We start from the raw sequence: 19,708 nt of genomic DNA on the forward strand, positions 1-19,708 counted from the left end.
CCCTTCAATATCTCCAAAGCTTCCTTGTCCTTTAAAAGAGTATTATATTTCACTACCTCATATTCAAGATGTTTTAAAGTTTCAGTGTGTGCTTGGTTTTAATTACTTGAGGACTGTGTTTACTGTGGACTGCGCACCTCAAAGCTGTGGTTCTGATGTGCAAGACTCTTTCTTGACCTTATCCCAACTCTATGCTGAGAACCAAGCTTCATTGAATTCAAGTATACTTTCATATAAGTGTTTATTACATTGCCGTGTTCACAGTACAGAACATATTTCTTCAGTTAAATGAAGTTCTCACCTACTTTAGGACAAGCAGATTAGTTTTATTTTTTCCTTGATCGACTGTGAGGGAAATGTCAAGCAATAGAAGAACAGCAGGTGTGAGAGAGAGCCATACAAAGTAGTAATGCCCTGATCAGTCATGTATTTTCTTTTGAGGGCATAGTTTTTATTCACTTAGGTGTGTTAATAACGAATGCAATATTATCATTTGAGTTTGAAGCAGAAGATGTCCAATATTGTATTAAATTCAAATTTGTAAATAATTTACTTTATCTGCAGTATGGTGCCAAAATTTTATCAGCATGTCCTTGCATTGGCATTTGCTGTGAAAGAAGTCAATGAGAATCCCAACATCTTGCCCAACATCACACTTGGCTTCCACATCTATGACAGCTATTATGATGCAAGGATGACCTACCGCACGACTCTAGACCTCCTCTACAAAATGAGGACATTTGTCCCCAACTACAAATGTGACACCCAAAAAGACCTCATATCCACCATTGGAGGACTTGGCCATGATACCACCTTCCATATGGCAGACACATTAGGCCTCTACAAGATTCCACAGGTAAGAGGTACAAAGGGGAGAATGGGAATATTTTCTTCCTCCTTCTATGGGTTGCTTCCATGCTTGTTCTACACAGAGCAGGCCTATTGGGAAGTATTCTAGTCTGTTTTATTTCTAGGGATGTGAGACTGATCTAGTCACAGCTCAAATAAAAATGTTCAATTAGGAAAAAAGAAAGCTTAGAATTTGTTGAAGAAAAAGCCAAATGCTACAGGATGAATGTTTTCCATATGATTTGAGATTATATTCACATTTTCTTTCAGTTTGCATATGGTTCATTTCCCCCAGCGGAGAGTGATGCAAGTCAGGTTCCTTCCTTTTACCGCATGGTGCCCAATGAAGCCCAACAATTTGTGGGGATTATCCACTTGCTTAAGCATTTTGGATGGACGTGGATTGGACTCCTTGCTCTGAATGATAACAGTGGAGAACATTTCTTGCAGATTCTGGAGCCATTACTTTCTGAAAATGGCATTTGCTCAGCCTTCACACAAAGAATCCCAAAACAACTCCACGTTGATAATGTGGATGAAATGCATGATATAGCCTTAAATATGTATATACAAATCAGGGATAATAAAGTCACTACATTTATTGTTTATGGAGAATCTCTAGCAATTATAGCACTGAGAGCTATTATATTTCTGCCAGATCCTACAAATAAGAAAAACACACCATTTATAAAGGTATGGATCTTTACAGCCCAGAGTGATTTCATATCCATGGGTCTTATTAAGTTTTGGAATGTTCTGCTCTTCCAAGGTGCCATTTCCTTCACAATTCACTCACAAAACCTTCTGGCATTCCAAGAATTTCTTGAGAGTTTAAAGCCGCCTTGGACCCAGAGAGATGGTTTTTTCAAGAAATTCTGGGAGCAAGCATTTGACTGTGTATTTCCAAATCTCAATGCACCAGCGGAGGTCAATGACATGTGTACTGGGGAGGAGAAGTTGCAGAGTCTTCCAAGGTCTCTATTTGAAATGGCCATGACTGGTCACAGCTACAGCATTTACAATGGTGTCTATACTGTGGCTCATGCCTTGCAGAACATTTACTCAACTAGATCCAAACAGAAAGCAATGAGTAGAAGCAAACGATTAAAACTTCAAGATCTGGAGCCTTGGCAGGTAATGCTTTCAAAATGAAGAAAAACAAAACATACTGTTTTCATGAATAGATTAGTACAGGACCGATGATGTGGGACTGTGACCAAGCAACAATGCCGCCTGACAGTTTAAGGCCAGTAGACCACAGCTTTTTTCAGGGGAACTCACCGACACTCAGTTCCAGCATGTATCAGGTGGGTTCAGGAACATATCAGATGAGATTTGACACCTCTCAGACGGGTGCCAGAGAAAGAGGGAGGAGTTCATGGTGAGTTCCGGCACCTCTTTTTCTAGAAAAATAGGACTGAAGCAGACTTAATCATACTTTTCATCCACACATGCTGTTAAATGGCATTGCATACCTTAGTCAATGCATTTTTAACTTCTGAAGAGAAAAAAGCTATTATATCTGCATTAGTACAAAAGAAGATTTTACATACCCTTGGAACCTAAAATATTTCTGCTTGGTTATGTAAAATATGTTGTTCCAGAACATAATTAAGTAATACTATGCAATTTTATTACTTTTGTGGATAGTAATATTGCTAAAAATGGGGGAAAGTAGCATTTCTCCTACTATATCTGAATGGACTGAGAAAATTTGGTGCATAGTAGCTATGATTTCAGTAACTTATGAAAGAATACATGTAGACCAGCCTAACACATTTATGGGGAAATGGTATTTTTTTTGTTATGTTTTGGAATAACAAGTTCAGTTATAATGTCCAACACTATTCTGCTTTCAGTCTGTTGAAATAGTATTTATTTAGGCTCTTTATCATATTTATACACAAACACACACACACACACACACAACTCTATTGCATTCTGATCCAAAAGTGCTGTTGAAATGCTATTCCAAATCTTATTTGCTGAAAAAGATTAACGTGCACATTTTAAATTGCGTACGTGTTGATAGAAATAATATTATGGGTTCAGTGAATGCATAATAAAGTCTCCATCAGTTGTGTCAAAAATTCTGATTTTTCACACATGTTCTTTGTTAACTGAAACTATTTTTGTTGTTGTTGTTTAGTCGTTTAGTCGTGTCCGACTCTTCGTGACCCCATGGACCAGAGCACGCCAGGCACCTCTGTCCTTCACTACTTCCCGCAGTTTGGTCAAACTCATGCTGGTAACCTCGAAAACACTATCCAACCATCTCGTCCTCTGTCGCCCCCTTCTCCTTGTGCTTTCCCAGAATCAGTGTCTTCTCCAGGGAGTCTTCTCTTCTCATGAGGTGGCCAAAGTACTGGAGCCTCAGCTTCACGATCTGTCCTTCCAGTGAGCACTCAGGGCTGATTTCCTTAAGAATGGATGTGTTTGATCTTCTTGCAGTCCATGGGACTCTCAAGAGTCTTCTCCAGCACCATAATTCAAAAGCATCAATTCTTCGGCGATCAGCCTTCTTTATGGTCCAGCTCTCACTTCCATACATCACTACTGGGAAAACCATGGCTTTAACTATACGGACCTTTGTTGGCAAGGTGACGTCTCTACTTCTCAAGATGCTGTCTAGGCCTGTCATTGCCCTTCTCCCAAGAAGCAGGCGTCTTTTAATTTCGTGGCTGCTGTCACCATCTGCAGTGATCATGGAGCCCAAGAAAGTAAAATCTCTCACTGCCTCCATTTCTAACCCTTCTATTAGCCAGGAGGTGATGGGACCAGTGGCCATGATCTTCGTTTTTTTGATGTTGAGCTTCAGACCATATTTTGCGCTCTCCTCTTTCACCCTCATTAAAAGGTTCTTTAATTCCTCCTCACTTTCTGCCATCAAGGTTGTGTCATCTGCATATCTGAGGTTGTTGATATTTCTTCCAGCAATCTTAATTCCAGCTTGGGATTCATCCAGCCCAGCCTTTCACATGATGTATTCTGTGTTCAGTTTCAGTTTCAGTTTCTGTTAATTGGTTCTCGTGGGAAACTTGCAGATTCTAGCTTCGCACAATTAACTCAGGCTGGTGTCAATTTACTCTTGGCAGAAAGCCCAGGTCTGCTTGACCTAGAAACTACTCACTCTGATTGGTTAACGACCAGCACTCTGCTCTGTTATCAAGGGATTGCTAGCTCAGTTTGAGGTGAGGTGTTGTTAGGAGTAGAAGTGCTGTGTATGGTTTTGAGAGAGAGAAAGAGAGGGTTTATTTTGCTTTGTTTTGTATGCAGAAACTCTGCTGGTTTTATTTTTTTTCCTTTTAATAAATCCTGTAAATAGTTATTCTGAGTCTAGCTGACTTGTCATTACTGCCGCAACTAGCTTCTTCGCTGTGCAGGAAAACTCTGCTACGTTTGGGCTAAAGCCAGTAGGGCTATGCCTGACACTCCAAAGTTCCATGAGGTTATGGGCATTGTGCTGCCAGCCTGAGTTGCGGTGGTGTCAGCATCAACGGCGTTGGTTCCAGTAGTTCCAGAAGTTGTTGTTCTCTGGCTGGTTCCTGACCGTGGTGAGCTGGTGACGCAGTGGACACAAGGACAACAGCTGCAGCGTGTGAGTGCTGGGTGCTGTGGTTCCTGTTTTCTCTCTCGGTGGTCGTGAGTAGCTGGTTCCGGGTTCCAGGGACATCGCTCTCAAGATGGCCTCACAACCAGTTCAGATGGCTTTTGAGCGTCTGAATGACTCCAATTACTTGCTGTGGTCGGAACGCATGCAGGCAGTGCTGCAGAGGGATCATCTCTGGCAAGTGGTGAGTAAGTTTCCTGCGAAGCCTGATGATGAAGACCTCGATAAAGACCAAAGAGCAAGGGCCACAATTGTCTTGGGGCTGGAAGATTCCCAGTTGCCGTATGTGAGGGGAATCAAGACAGCTAGAGGTGTGTGGCAAGCACTTAAAGAACTCCATGTGCGTGAGACAGCGGTTTCCAAGCTGTTCATTCGCAAGGCATTGTACAAGGCAATGTTACAGCCTGGGGTTACAATGCAGGAACACCTACACAGTTTACAGTTAAAGTTTGTTGCGCTACAGGAAAGAGACTGTGCGTTAGACCAGCAGGAGAAGGTGGCTATTATTTTGAGTTCTCTCCCGGAAAGCTGGGATAATTTAGTTTTGTCTCTAGAAGGCATGCAGGAGCGTGATTTATCCGTCAGTTACGTTACTGGGCGTTTGATTGAAGAATGGCAGAAGCGGCAAGAAAGGTCGTTGGCTGCAGAGGCTTCTACAGGCGGGCGGTTTGGAAGGAGTTCTCATGCCGTACCAGAGGTGAAGCAAAAGCAGCGTACCGGTGAGGAGTCAGCGTTTGCTGTTAGGCGTTGTTTTCGATGTGGGTCTTCAGCGCATCTAAAACGACAATGTCCGGAGTTGGTCAAGTCTCAGTTGCCGGTGCAGGAGCAGAGACGAGATCAGCAGCAGCAGCAGCGTAAAAAGAAATTCTTCAAACGAAAACAGTCGGCTCAGCTGGTGACCGGCGAGGTCAAGATTGCTGATGAGAAACAAGCGGTCTGGGTGGTCGATTCGGGAGCATCTCGCCACATCGTGAATTCAGATGAATTGTTTGTTTCCAAGAACTCAGCACAGCGCAGCCAGGTGGCTCTAGCAGACGGAAGTACTTCCGAAGTGATTTCGGGGGGTGCAGTTTTTGTTCCTTGTCTTCGTGAATGCCTGCAAAATGTACTTTGTGTGCCGTCATTAAGGAGCAATCTGATGTCTGTAGATTGTTTGCTAAAAGCTGGGTTTAAAGTGTATTTTGAAGGAGACAGTTGCATTATTAAGAAGGCTGGTGAGATTTTAGGCACTGCTAAGTCAGAGGGAGGCTTGTTTTGGCTTAAAGCAGGATCTCAAGTTGCAGCAGTAGTCAGTAAATCTCAGCCTGCAGTGAATAACAAAGCTATACATGACAACTGTGTGCACTTATTGCATAGGAAAATGGGGCATGCTTGCTGGAAAAGTGTACTAAAAATGTCTGAATTGGCTGATGGGGGTAATTTAAAGAGTTGTAACAAGTACCTTGATTGTAATGTTTGTAAAAAGGTCAAAACCCACAGAGTCTCTTACCCCAGAAGCGACAGAGTTAGTGAGGCACCGCTACAGCTGGTTCACATAGATGTAATTGGTCCATTTGCTGTAAGCAGGGGTGGATCGCGCTTTTCACTAACAATTGTGGATGACGCCACGCGTTACTCCTGGGTTTTTCCCATGAAAAATAAGGGTGACGTGTTCACTAAGTTTAAAGGCTGGGTGGCATCTGTGGAAAGATTTCTGTCCATTAAACTTAAAAGGATTCAGACGGACAGAGGTGGCGAATTTATGTCAAATGCCTTTAAAGATTGGTTACAAAAGCGTGGCATTGGGCATAGAAAAACGAACGTTTTTTCCCCAGAGGAGAATGGCGTTGCAGAGCGAAAAAACAGATCTTTACAAGATATGATGTTTGCCATGCTTGACGATGCTGATTTGCCCATGTCTTATTGGGGGGAGAGCATGCTCACCGCGTGTTATCTCCAAAACAGGCTCTTTCATCAAACAATAGGTACAACCCCGTACTTTAAATTGTTTCAGAAAAAACCCAAAATTGACCATTTGCATGTGTTTGGATCAAAAGCCTGGGTATTAATTCCGAAACAAATGAGGAAGAAGGGAGATCCTAAGACCAAACAGTTAGTGTTTGTGGGTTACCAGGAGCTGGGAAAAGGTTTCCGTTTTGCTGAAGGGACAAATGGCATTGTGATCTCCAGGAATGCCAGTTTTTGTGAACATAGTGGCTGGGAGAGACTACATGCCAATACTGAGGTTTGGTTTGAACCTTCCCAGGAGCTTCATGACTCTGAAGGTAAACATAGAGAATCAGAGTCTGAGGGGGAGGAAAGTTCAGATAAGAGCTCTCAAGAAAGTGGAGTTAGCCAAAGACCAGTTGCTAAGCAACAAAAGAGAGGTCATAGTTCTGAGGAGGAAAGTGGGTCAGAAGAAAAATTTTCTCCCAGAAGATCTAAAAGACAAAACAAAGGAGTGCCTCCGGTGCATTTTTCTCCAGATTCTGCAAATGTGTTTAGTGTAATTGCAGAACCTAAGAGTTTTCAGGATGTGTTAAAGTTACCAAAAGAGGAGGCAGAGCGCTGGAAACAGGCAATGGAGGAAGAGATGTCCTCTCTAAATGAGCACAAGGTTTTTACACCAGTAGCAGCGCCTGAGGGGGCAAAGATTGTAGGCTGCAGGTGGGTGTACAAACTTAAACCTCTGGTGACAGGAGAGTACAAATACAAAGCTCGTTTAGTGGCTCAAGGATACTCTCAGAGGCCTGGAAAAGATTATGATGAGACTTTTTCCCCTACTGCTAAGGGGGACAGTGTAAGGCTGATTTTAATGCTTGGAGCAAAGAGAAAACTCCTGTTAAACCATTTTGATATCCAGACTGCATATTTACATGCATCAATATCAGAAGATCTGTATCTAGCCGAACCGCCTGGTTATGAGACAGGTTCCAATAGAGTGTTAAAATTAAACAAAGCTCTATACGGTCTCAAACAGGCTGCAAGATCTTGGAACAAATGTTTCCATGAGGCCTTAGTGTCATTTGGTTTCAAGCAGAGTACAGCTGACAATTGTGTTTATGTACGTGGTACAGGCAGTGATCAAGAGTTTTGTCTGATTTATGTAGATGATGTATTGTATGCCTGCAAAACAGATAAACAAACTAAAAGGTTTGCCAAGCAATTGTCCAGTAAGTTCAAAGTGAAAGACTTAGGCCCGGTTAGGACATATCTAGGGTTGGAAGTGTGCTGGGCCCAAGATGGCAGCTGCCTAATTAGTCAGCAGAACAAAGTTAAACAACTACTGACTACATACAGGATGCAGGATTGCAAAGGGGCAGTGGTGCCTATGGATCCAGGTTTCATAAAAACACTTCATATAGATGAGAGTCCTGAATTTGAACATCCTGATGTATATCACTCTGTAATTGGAAGTTTATTGTATATAGCACAGTGGTCCAGACCTGATATTAGCTATGCAGTAGGCATATTAAGTAGATTGGTCTCAAAACCCACACTAAATGCCTGGAAAGGGGTAAAACAAGTTCTGAGGTACCTGAAACAGACAATTGGCTATATGTTACAATTAAATTCTTCAGAGGATGAAGTGTTGAGTTGCTTCTGTGATAGTGACTGGGGAAATTTGCCGGATAGAAAATCTGTCACAGGACTAGTCATAATGGTCGGTGGAGCTTTAATCAGCTGGCGGTCACGCAAGCAAGACGTTGTAAGTGTGTCATCAACGGAATCAGAGTACGCCGCATTGAGTGAATTGTGCAACGAGGTGATTTATTTCAAGCATTTGTTAGCAGATTTAAATGTAAATTGTGGAGAACCAGTACAAGTTTACATTGATAATCAAGCTTGTATAACATTAAGTAAAACAGAGGGTTTCAAATCGCGTTCCAAACATATCTCTGTAAAATACCAAAATGTACGTTGCTGTGTACAAGACAATGTAATCACCTGTACTTATGTACCAAGTGAAGAAAATGTAGCAGATGTGTTAACTAAACCATTGGCAAAGGTAAAGAACAAGCGAATGTGCAAGGGTTTAGGTTTGCTGGAAAAATGATCTTCTACATAGGTGTATTTGGTGTTAATTGTTCAGCAGAATCTGTGAGGGGGTGTTCAGTTTCAGTTTCAGTTTCTGTTAATTGGTTCTCGTGGGAAACTTGCAGATTCTAGCTTCGCACAATTAACTCAGGCTGGTGTCAATTTACTCTTGGCAGAAAGCCCAGGTCTGCTTGACCTAGAAACTACTCACTCTGATTGGTTAACGACCAGCACTCTGCTCTGTTATCAAGGGATTGCTAGCTCAGTTTGAGGTGAGGTGTTGTTAGGAGTAGAAGTGCTGTGTATGGTTTTGAGAGAGAGAAAGAGAGGGTTTATTTTGCTTTGTTTTGTATGCAGAAACTCTGCTGGTTTTATTTTTTTTCCTTTTAATAAATCCTGTAAATAGTTATTCTGAGTCTAGCTGACTTGTCATTACTGCCGCAACTAGCTTCTTCGCTGTGCAGGAAAACTCTGCTACGTTTGGGCTAAAGCCAGTAGGGCTATGCCTGACACTCCAAAGTTCCATGAGTGTTTTAAATAAGCAGGGAGACAAAATACAGCCTTGTTGTACTCCTTTCCCAATTTTGAACCAATCAGTTGTTCCATATCCAGTTCTAACTGTAGCTTCTTGTCCCACATAGAGATTTCTCAGGAGACAGATGAGGTGATCAGGCACTCCCATTTCTTTAAGAACTTGCCATAGTTTGCTGTGGTCGACACAGTCAAAGGCTTTTGCATAGTCAATGAAGCAGAAGTAGATGTCTTTCTGGAACTCTCTAGCTTTCTCCATAATCCAGCGCATATTTGCAATTTGGTCTCTGGTTCCTCTGCCTCTTCTAAATCCAGCTTGCACTTCTGGGAGTTCTCGATCCACATACTGCTTGAGCCCTCCTTGTAGAATTTTAAGCATAACCTTGCTAGCGTGTGAAATGAGTGCAATTGTGCGGTAGTTAGAGCATTCTTTGGCACTGCCCTTCTTTGGGACTGGGATGTAGACTGATCTTCTCCAATCTTCTGGCCACTGCTGAGTTTTCCAAATTTGCTGGCATATTGAGTGTAACACCTTAACAGCATCATCTTTTAAAATTTTAAATAGTTCAGCTGGAATACCATCACTTCCACTGGCCTTGTTATTTGCAGTGCTTTCTAAGGCCCATTTGACTTCACTCTCCAGGATGTCTGCCTCAAGGTCAGCAACCACACTACCTGGGGTGTACGAGACATCCATATCTTTCTGGTATAATTCCTCTGTATATTCTTGCCACCTCTTCTTGATGTATTCTGCTTCTGTTAGGTCCTTACCACTTTTGTCCTTTATTATGGTAATCTTTGTACGAAATGTTCCTTTCATATCTCCAATTTTCTTGAACAGATCCCTGGTTCTTCCCATTCTGTTGTTTTCCTCTATTTGTTTGCATTGCTCGTTTAAAAAGGCCTTCTTGTCTCTCCTTGCTATTCTTTGGAAATCTGCATTCAATTTCCTGTATCTTTTACTATCTCCCTCGCATTTTGCTTGCCTTCTCTCCTCCGCTATTTGTAAGGCTTCGTAGGACAGCCACTTTGCTTTCTTGCATTTCCTTTTCTTTGGGATGGTTTTCGTTGCTGCCTCCTGTACAATGTTACGAGCCTCCATCCATAGTTCTTCAGGCACTCTGTCCACCAAATATAAATCCTTAAACCTGTTCGTCACTTCCACTGTGTATTCATAAGGGATTTGACTTAGATTGTATCTTACTGGCCCAGTGGTTTTTCCTACTTTCTTCAGTTTAAGCTTGAATTTTGCTATAAGAAGCTGATGATCTGAGCCACAGTCAGCTCCAGGTCTTGTTTTTGCTGACTGTATAGAGCTTCTCCATCTTTGGCTGCAGAGAATATAATCAATCTGATTTCGATGCTGCCCATCTGGTGATGTCCATGTGTAGAGTCATCTCTTGTGTTGTTGGAAAAGCGTGTTTGTGATGAGCAGCTTGTTCTCTTGACAGAACTCTGTTAGCCTTTGCCCTGCTTCATTTTGATCTCCAAGGCCAAACTTGCCAGTTGTTCCTTTTATCTCTTGCCTCCCTACTTTAGCATTCCAATCCCCTATAATGAGAAGAACATCCTTCTTTGGTGTAACTTCTATAAGGTGTTGTAAGTCTTCATAGAATTGGTCAATTTCAGTTTCTTCAGCACCAGTAGTTGGTGCATAAACTTGGATTACTGTGATGTTAAAAGGTCTGCCTTGGATTCGTATCGAGATCATTCTATCATTTTTGAGATTGCATCCCAGTACAGCTTTCGCCACTCTTTTGTTGACTATGAGGGCCACTCCATTTCTTTTACGGGTTTCTTGCCCACAGTAGTAGATGTGATGGTCATCCGAACTGAATTCGCCCATTCCTGTCCATTTTAGTTCACTGATGCCCAGGATGTCAATATTTATTCTTGCCATCTCATTTTTTACCACCTCCAACTTACCCAGGTTCATGGTTCTTACATTCCAGGTTCCTATGCAATATTTTTCTTTACAGCATTGGACTTTCCTTTCGCTTCCAGGCATATCCGCAACTGAGCGTCCTTTCGGCTTTGGCCCAGCCGCTTCATCAGCTCTGGATCTACTTGTACTTGCCCTCCGCTCTTCCCCAGTAGCATGTTGGACGCCTTCTGACCTGAGGGGCTCATCTTCCAGCGTCATAACTTTTATATGCCTGTTGTCTTTGTCCATGGAGTTTTCTTGGCAAGGATACTGGAGTGGCTTGCCGGTTCCTCCTCCAGGTGGATCACGTTTGGTCGAAACTCTCCACTATGACCTGTTCATCTTGTGTGCCCTGCTCGGCGTAGTTCATAGCTTCTCTGAGTTCGTCAAGCTCCTTCGCCACGGCAAGGCAGTGATCCATGAAGGGGGAAACTATTTTACTATACCTAAATAAGATTCATAAAGAAAAGTTTCTGTAAACCATGGCATTTTGTTCAAAATCTACTTTATATCATTTTCTATTCAACTCTCTTTTCTCTTTTTATTAGCTCCACCCTGTTCTTCATGACATTTCATTTAACAACTCAGCGGGAGAAATTGTATCCTTTACTGATCAAAGAGAAATGGGAGGTGGATTTGACATCATGAATACTGTCACATTCCCAAACAGGTCCTTTCTTCGAGTGAAGGTTGGATGGGTTGATTCTGATGCAGAAGATGGAAAAGAATTCATTATTCACGAGGACAAGATCATGTGGCACAATGGTTTTAATCAGGTCAGGAGAGTAGGGTTTTCTTCTGTGCCCCACATTCTCCATATGGGTCATTTAGATTATCCAAAATAACCATTACTATTTCCATTGAAATATTTTGGATAGTGGTAGATGAAATTATGAACATGCCAAACAAATCTATGTTCCCAGTTAAAAGGAATTTTAAAACAATATTTACTATGTACGACAGTGCTCAGGATGATAAAATTGATTCATGAGCGAAGAAGGGGTGGTCTCTGTTTCAATAGAAAAGGGGTCAGAGGTAGGGTTGGCACACTTTCCCACGTTACTGGCGGGAGCAACATAATTTTGAGAATTGCCTTTCTCATCACTTGACAGGTGTGTATATTAAAGGTAAGAGGATGTGGTGATATGCTCCTCAGCTGAATTCTGATTTAAGAGGTTTCTACAATGGGCCTCTTAAGCCTGTGGGGAAGAGAAGGATGTCTTTTCACGTTGACCTGTTTCAGTTTCATGGAGTTTTATGACTCAAAGGCAGTGTGAATCAAAAAGGGCTTACCAAATCCTGACAGGTTTTGGAGAGTTATAGGGACCCTAGTTTAATCTTTTCCAAGTGTATTGCCTCTTTTTTTCTTTTTCTAGTTTCCTAACAAAAATAAGCCAATACCTGTTCTTTGTACAAAGCAGCCATCCTATGCAGATATTTATGTGAAGAGAGGTCCGCTTTCTTATCTGAAGTTCAGGGGCTGAACGTTAGTTTCAAATGTTTCTGCCTTCTGAAATTATTTCCTGTTTATTGACAGGTGATGCCTATCTCTGTGTGCAATGACTACTGCCGCCCTGGTCATCAGAAGAAAAGGAAGGAAGGGCAGAAATTTTGCTGCTATGATTGTGTTCCATGTCCAGAAGGGAAGATTTCAAACCAGAATGGTAGACAGGTTTCATTGTACAAGATCAGCAAATATCTGTTAAAAAGAATTTAAATAATATGTTGTACATGTAACCACACTATCCTGCCCAGAGTAGTGTTAATATTTCGTTGCTACGTTCCAGTAACTTCACATCAAAAACTTTTAAAATGTAGAAGGCTGGTCAACTCCCATGCACGTGGATCTGAAATTAAGCCCCCCCCCCCCCCAATGATTTCATTCTAGACATAATTTAAGAGAAACTGACAAGTAGTAAAATCATACAAAAAGTTGCATATTTGAGAATTATGTGGTAGCTGGGACAACCTAGACATCCATCCTGGGTGAAATTAGGCCAGAAATTTAGTCATTATGCTTCAGGTAAGAGAAAGCACATGGAAAAAGTGCAAGTAGATAAATAGGTAGCACTCCGGTGGGAAGGTAAACAACATTTCTGTGCACTGCTCTGGTCAAGCGGCTTAGTCATGCTGGCCACATGACCCGGAAAAACTGTCTGTGGCAAACATCGTCTCCCTCTGCCAGTAAAGCAAGATGAGAGGTGGCAACCCCAGAGTTGTTCACAACTGGATTTAACTTTCAGGGGTCCTTTACCTTTACCTTTTTAAGAGGGGATGGCATGATACTAAGGTGAATATAGGGTCCTTGTTCCAACCAGCACTTACTGTTTGAATGCCATTCTACTTGATGTTGTGGATGCACTCTTCACCCTTCAGAGTTGAACAAGGTTGGACCTTTGTCTTTGGTAAGATAAGCTTCTAGATTCCCAGTAGGCAACCACATGTGTGTGGGTGCGTGTCAGAGAGAGAGAGAGAGGCAAGACTGGACATGCCTTGATCCTGTCATTTTATATACCCTTTATGGTCCACCCCTATTGATGTGGTTCTGCCCAATGGCTTTTGTGCCCATCATTTTTACAAAGGCTTTAGAATGCCTAAAAATCGCTACAGACACCAAAGGAAAGGCAAATTGTATCCTAACCTGCAGACAATTAAATATGGGAGTAGATACATTTTTGTCTCAGTTAACTGTGAACCCAAAAAACGAAGGTTCCACTTGCTCTGCCATCTGGGTGACATTGGACAAAGGCCACCACCCTGCTGGGTGCACAGCATGGCTCCTTAAAATACTTTTTAAAAACCTATGTCAGATTCAGAAAAAATACACAGTAACATGAATTGCTACTTGAGTTTTACTTTATTTTTCAGATATGGATGACTGCTTCAGATGCCCAGAAAATCAGTATCCAAATAAGAAGAAAAATGGATGCATCCCCAAAACTATAAGCTTTCTTTCTTATGAGGAACCTTTAGGTATCAGTTTAGCCTTAGTTGCTCTTTCTTTTTCCCTGATCACAGCTTTGGTGCTAGGAACTTTTATTCAACACAAAGACACACCCATTGTCAAAGCCAACAACAGGGATCTCACCTACATTCTCCTCATCGCCCTCCTGCTCTGCTTCCTCTCATCTTTGCTGTTCCTAGGAAAACCTGGGAAAGTGACCTGCCTTCTTCGTCAACCCACTTTTGGCATCATCTTCTCTGTGGCTGTTTCCTGTGTGTTGGCCAAAACCATCACTGTAGTTGCAGCTTTCATGGCCACCAAGCCAGGGTCCAGCATGAGAAAGTGGGTGGGAAAAAGACTGACCAACTCAATTGTCCTTTCTGGCTCACTCATTCAAGTGATTACTTGTACTGGTTGGCTGATTACCTCTCCCCCATTCCCTGCTCTAGACATGCACTCACTAACAGAAGAAACCATTGTGCAATGTAATGAAGGCTCAGTGACCATGTTTTACTCTGTCTTGGGCTACATGGGCCTCCTGGCCATTGCCAGCTTCATTGTGGCATTTGCAGCTCGCAAATTGCCAGACAGTTTTAATGAAGCCAAGTTTATTACCTTCAGCATGTTGCTGTTCTGCAGTGTTTGGCTTTCTTTTGTCCCAACATACCTGAGCACCAAAGGGAAATCCATGGTGGTGGTGGAGATCTTCTCCATCTTGTCTTCCAGTGCTGGATTGTTATGCTGCATCTTTGCCCCTAAATGCTACATCATTGTCCTGAGGCCTGAGCTGAACAACAGGGAGCAACTGATAAGGAAAAAGATGTAAACTGTATCTTATTTCTTTAATATGTTGTTTTGCTGTATAGTACATGTTTTAGTATAAATGTGTTTATTTTGGGTTCCTTCTCCAAGGTGACACTCTTTTGCGGGAGGGATTTTGGAAGTTTTATGTTTCTTAAATTAAAGCAGACAAAAATGTTCTGTCACCTTAGATAAAGGAGTCAAGAACATCTGGCCAGGGGCCCTAATTTTGTGCAGCCGAGGCGCCAATAGTTTGGCCATTCCGAAGCAACCACGCTTTCCTTGATTTGTTATATATTAAGGGTTTTAGTATATAGGTGATTACTAGGAATGTCTCCAGAGTGTCCCTCTTTTGCATGAGGGATTCAAACAGTAGTGGAGCACATGCCTTGGCACGGGTGCGCAAGCATCAAGCAACCTGGGAGTATGCGGTAAGCAGTGTCATCCTGGGGGTGCGTGGCAAGAGGAGCACACCCTGGGGTGTGGTGTGCAGTGATACCGCCTGGTAAACACCCAGGGTGGCCCACTCCCCCCACACCCACCTTCCTCCGCCAGTGGATTCAAACTCTATATTAAAGGCATCTTTTCCTTATACAAGGTTTGGGTTTCTCAGCCAGCAATAGCCCTGCTCCAGAATGGTGTTTCAAACTGTTTTTCTCCCCAGCTTAATTTACCTTTATACCAGGCCTTTGTGTATAGGATTGGCCTATAACTATCATTTCCTAGACTACACTTAAAAAAAAAAGTGTAGAAAAATATTCACTGCGTAGATGAAACTGGAGTTGGGCTGTGATCATAGTTTGGGATTTTCTGCTTTTCAACCTCAAAGAAAATGGCTTCACTCTGATTGGCATTGACTCACATGGGAAAACGGAAAGGCAATTGCCATCTATTTGTGTGCCACAAAGGAGCAAAGGCAACTTGTGTTGAGACTTGGGGAAGCACTCGAATACCAGCCTCTTGTTGCCAAAAGTGCCACTCTAAGGCGGGCAGGGGGACCCTGAGCAATGTATTATCTCTACCAGCGATAATTCCAAATCACTATGATTTCCTCACATAAACACAGCCAAAGAGGTTTTAGAACTGCATTGGCAAAGCCATGCATCATTCACAGTAGCCAGTTCAAGACAGGAACCAGGTACTGATGGGCACAGGAAACTCTGCATTTTAAGGGCTCCCGACGCGGCGGATGTCTGCCCGGCGCGCGGGGCGCTCTGCTTCAGGGCGTCCCGCGCGCCGGGCGGCAGGCTGCTATCCGCAGCGTAGAGAGCCCTGCGGGAACTCCGGCAGGGCTCCCCACACTGCGGATGTCTGCCCTGTGCGAGGGGCGCTCTGCTTCAGGGCACCCTGCGCGCCGGGCAGCAGGCTGCTATCCGCAGCCTAGGGAGCCCTGCGGGAACTCCCGCGGGCTTCCCAGGCTTGCTGATAGCTTCCTGAAGCCTGGAGAGCGAGAGGGGTCGGTGCGCACCGACCCCTCTCGCTCTCCAAGCTTCAGCGAAAGCCTGTATTCGCCCCATAGGATGCACACAGATTTCCCCTTCATTGTTGGAGGGGGGAAAGTGTGTCCTATAGGGCGAAAAATACGGTAAATGTTTTGGTATAAAAGGGTTTATTTTGGGTACCTCCTCCAAGGTGATACTCCTTTGTGTGAAGGATTTTGGAAATTTTAGGTTTCTGAATTTAAAGCAGATTAAACATGCTCTGTCACCTTAGATCAGAGATCAGGAACATCTGGAAAGTCGGCCCAATTTTGTGCAGCTGAGGCCCCAATTGTTAGGCTATTCCTGACCAACCACACCTACCTTCCTCACAGCTGACATTTTATGTGGATTCCAAGAAGCAATCAGGAGAGATTTTCCAGCTTTTCTCTTCCTAGACGAGGGACCTTCTGGAGGGCTGTTTCCAGCTATCCAACCCTTGGATTTTAAAGCCTTATTAGAAGTTGTTGCAGGAGAAAGACTGTGAGGAACATCATGTGACAGGACTTTCCAGGAGCATGTGAAACTGCTAAATTTGCCTGTTAAGTTTGCTGCAATGCTGAATATGCACACATGTATTTATGGCACTCAGATGTTCCTTTCGGCATGTTGTTGTTGTTTTTTGTTGTTTTTTGCTATTACAGTGGTGCCCCGCAAGACGAATGCCTCGCAAGATGAAAAACTCGCTAGACGAAAGGGTTTTCCGTTTTTTGAGTCGTTCCGCAAGACGAATTTCCCTATGGGCTTGCTTCACAAGACGAAACGTCTTGCGAGTTCTTGCGAGTTTGTTTCCTTTTTCTTAAAGCCACTAAGCCGCTAATAGCCGCTAAGCCGTTAATAGCTGCTAAGCCGCTAAGCCGCTAATAGCCGTGCTTCGCAAGACGAAAAAACCGCAAGACGAAGAGACTCGCGGAACGGATTAATTTCGTCTTGCGAGGCACCACTGTGTGTTGTTTTGCTCTTTTATTCTGAAATTAATTTGGGGGTGATTGATTTTCAAATGTATTCTTTATTTCCTCATTTGAGCCACTTTGCCCACTAAAATCAAGAGATGCTAGAACTGGGAAGAATTCTGTGGGTCATCTAGTCCAACCCCCTGCAATGTAGGAAACTCAGCTAAAGCATCCCTGAAAGCTGAACATCCAACTTTTCATTAAAATGCTTCAGTGAAACCCTTTGCCTCTCATGGGAATCTGTTCCACCTTCAAACAGCTCTTTCTGTCTGGAAATTCTGCCTGATATTCGGTTCAGGGTTGCCATACTTCCTACATGCCCATCCGGGCAGAATTTACATTTTAAAGCAAATGTCCTGGATTTTGGGTTTAAAATAAAAAAATAAGAAATTGTGCATGGGTTCCTCGGAGGCAGCAGAGGGGCCAACTGGTGATTTCCCTAAAAAAGCTCAAGAACTTTTTGTGTCTGGATTTTTACTTTTTGAAATATGGCAACCCTAGAGTTAGAATCTCCTTTCTTATAATTTGAATCCATTGACATGGGTCCTACCCTCTGCAGCAGGGTAAATGTGTGTGTTTGGGGGGGGAGTGGCAATTTGATGATCGTGATGATGATGGGGAATCCTCCTTCCTTAAATTCCCATGTAAGTGCTACGAAAATGTAATTTTCCCCCAGCATAGGAAAAAATTGGTGGGTTCCTGCAAGTGAGTCAAGACAGCTGTTATTAAACTATAGCTATACTGTATAGCAAGGAGTTCGCTCCCATTCCCTTGGAAAGAAATGGAGTTGGGGTGTGTCCTTTATCTCAAAATTTTGCACTGCTATTCACCCAATAACTTCACTCTGAGTTTCCTGTTGTCAGCTTCCCACGGAAAACTCATTTGATCATTTTTCTGCCTCTAAGGAGTAAAAAAAAGCAAAAGAGCTACTCAGAATGAAAACCCTGATGAAGTCATTCATAATTGTACCCAGCAATTACCCAAATCAGGGCAATTTCTTCACCAGATCACACCTCCAGATGCTTCCCAGAAACAGGTAGAAAACAACAATCAAGCTTGAAAATGATAATAACTAACCCAGTGTACTGAGACCTGGGGTAGGGGCCAGAGGCACTCAGGGTTCTAGCAGTTAAATTTCTGATGTTCAAAGCACTTATTGTAATCATAGAATGGATTTGTTATATGTTGATTAAATGCAGCACATTTTCTATTATAGGGCTGGGTTAATTGAGCCATGCCTCATCCAATCTAGCCTTTTCAGAGGTAGCTAGGATGGATGAACACAAGCGAGTCTGCGTTTAGAAGGAAGCCTGACTGCAAGGATGTTCCTACTGTTGGTGTTGCTCTTTCTCATACCTCCCATTTCTGATACCTCTAATACTATGAGGTGTCCTGTGAATGATCCTATTCCTGTTCCACATGAGTGGTACCAGCCAGGTGATCTCATCATTGGTGGCATAGTTTCTCATATCTATTATGTTTTCTATGAAGTTTTCTTCAAGGAACACCCAACACAGAACCTCTTCGATGTTCCATAGTAAGAATCTTACATGCCCTTAATATTCCTCTGTATCACATTTCCTTTTCGTTTTCCAAAGGGGTACAGGAAGTGACTTCATTTTTTTATTATTATTATTCACACAAAGTGTCTTTTCAATTCCTCTGCAGTGCAGATATTGAGGAGGAGAATGGTGAAAATGAATAAGTATATGATGTAACTTATATATAAGTATATAAATTGTTAGGTATATAAGGTATATACAGTAGTACCTTGGGTTAAGAACTTAATTCGTTCTGGAGGTCCATTCTTAACCTGAAACTGTTCTTAACCTGAGGTACCAATTTAGCTAATGGGGTGTCTTGCTGCCACCGCCGCATGGTTTCTGTTCTCATCCTGAAGAAAAGTTATTAACCTGAGGTACTATTTCTGGGTGAGCGGAGTCTGTAACCTGAAGCGTCTGTAACCCGAGGTACCACTGTATTACACTATATTCACTTTCATAAATCATTTACTTTATTTGCAGCATGGTGACAAAATTCTACCAACATGTTCTAGCTTTGGCATTTGCTGTGAAAGAAATGAATGAGAATCCAAACATTTTGCACAATGTCACACTTGGTTTCCACATCCATGACAGCTATTTTGATGCAAGGATGACCTACCGCACTACACTTGACCTCCTCTTCAAAATGGGCAGATTCACCCCAAATTACAAATGTGACACACAGAAAACCCTCATATCCATCATTGGGGGACTTGGCTCTGATACCTCCTTCCATATGCTAGACATATTAGGTCTCTACAAGATTCCCCAGGTAAGCTATGTGTAGGGTTGCACAGAGATTTTATTCTTCCATCCACTATGGAAAGTCACATGGTACAGGATGAATTATTTTAACATAACTGCATAACACCTGTACAATTTTTCTTAGCTGGCATATGGTTCCTTTCCTCCAGAGGAGAGTGACAGAACTCAGTTCCGATCCTTTTATCGCATGGTGCCCAACGAAGCCCACCAGTACATTGGGATTATCAGTTTGCTTAAGCACTTTGGTTGGACATGGGTTGGGCTCTTTGCTCCTAATGATAACAGTGGTGAA

General features: G+C 42.7%; 1 protein-coding gene across 1 annotated transcript; it reads left to right on the top strand.

The window, feature by feature from the left end:
* Window positions 1–565: 565 nt before the first annotated feature.
* Window positions 566–14,701, top strand: LOC114583564 (vomeronasal type-2 receptor 26-like). The gene is made up of 5 exons (XM_077917843.1): window positions 566–856; window positions 1,120–1,983; window positions 11,480–11,707; window positions 12,469–12,595; window positions 13,800–14,701. The coding sequence occupies exons 1-5, from the start codon at window positions 566–568 to the stop codon at window positions 14,699–14,701; spliced, it is 2,412 nt and encodes an 803-aa protein (XP_077773969.1).
* Window positions 14,702–19,708: the final 5,007 nt, after the last annotated feature.

Source organism: Podarcis muralis, chromosome 13, assembly GCF_964188315.1.
Source record: "Podarcis muralis chromosome 13, rPodMur119.hap1.1, whole genome shotgun sequence".
Lineage (NCBI taxonomy): Eukaryota > Metazoa > Chordata > Lepidosauria > Squamata > Lacertidae > Podarcis > Podarcis muralis.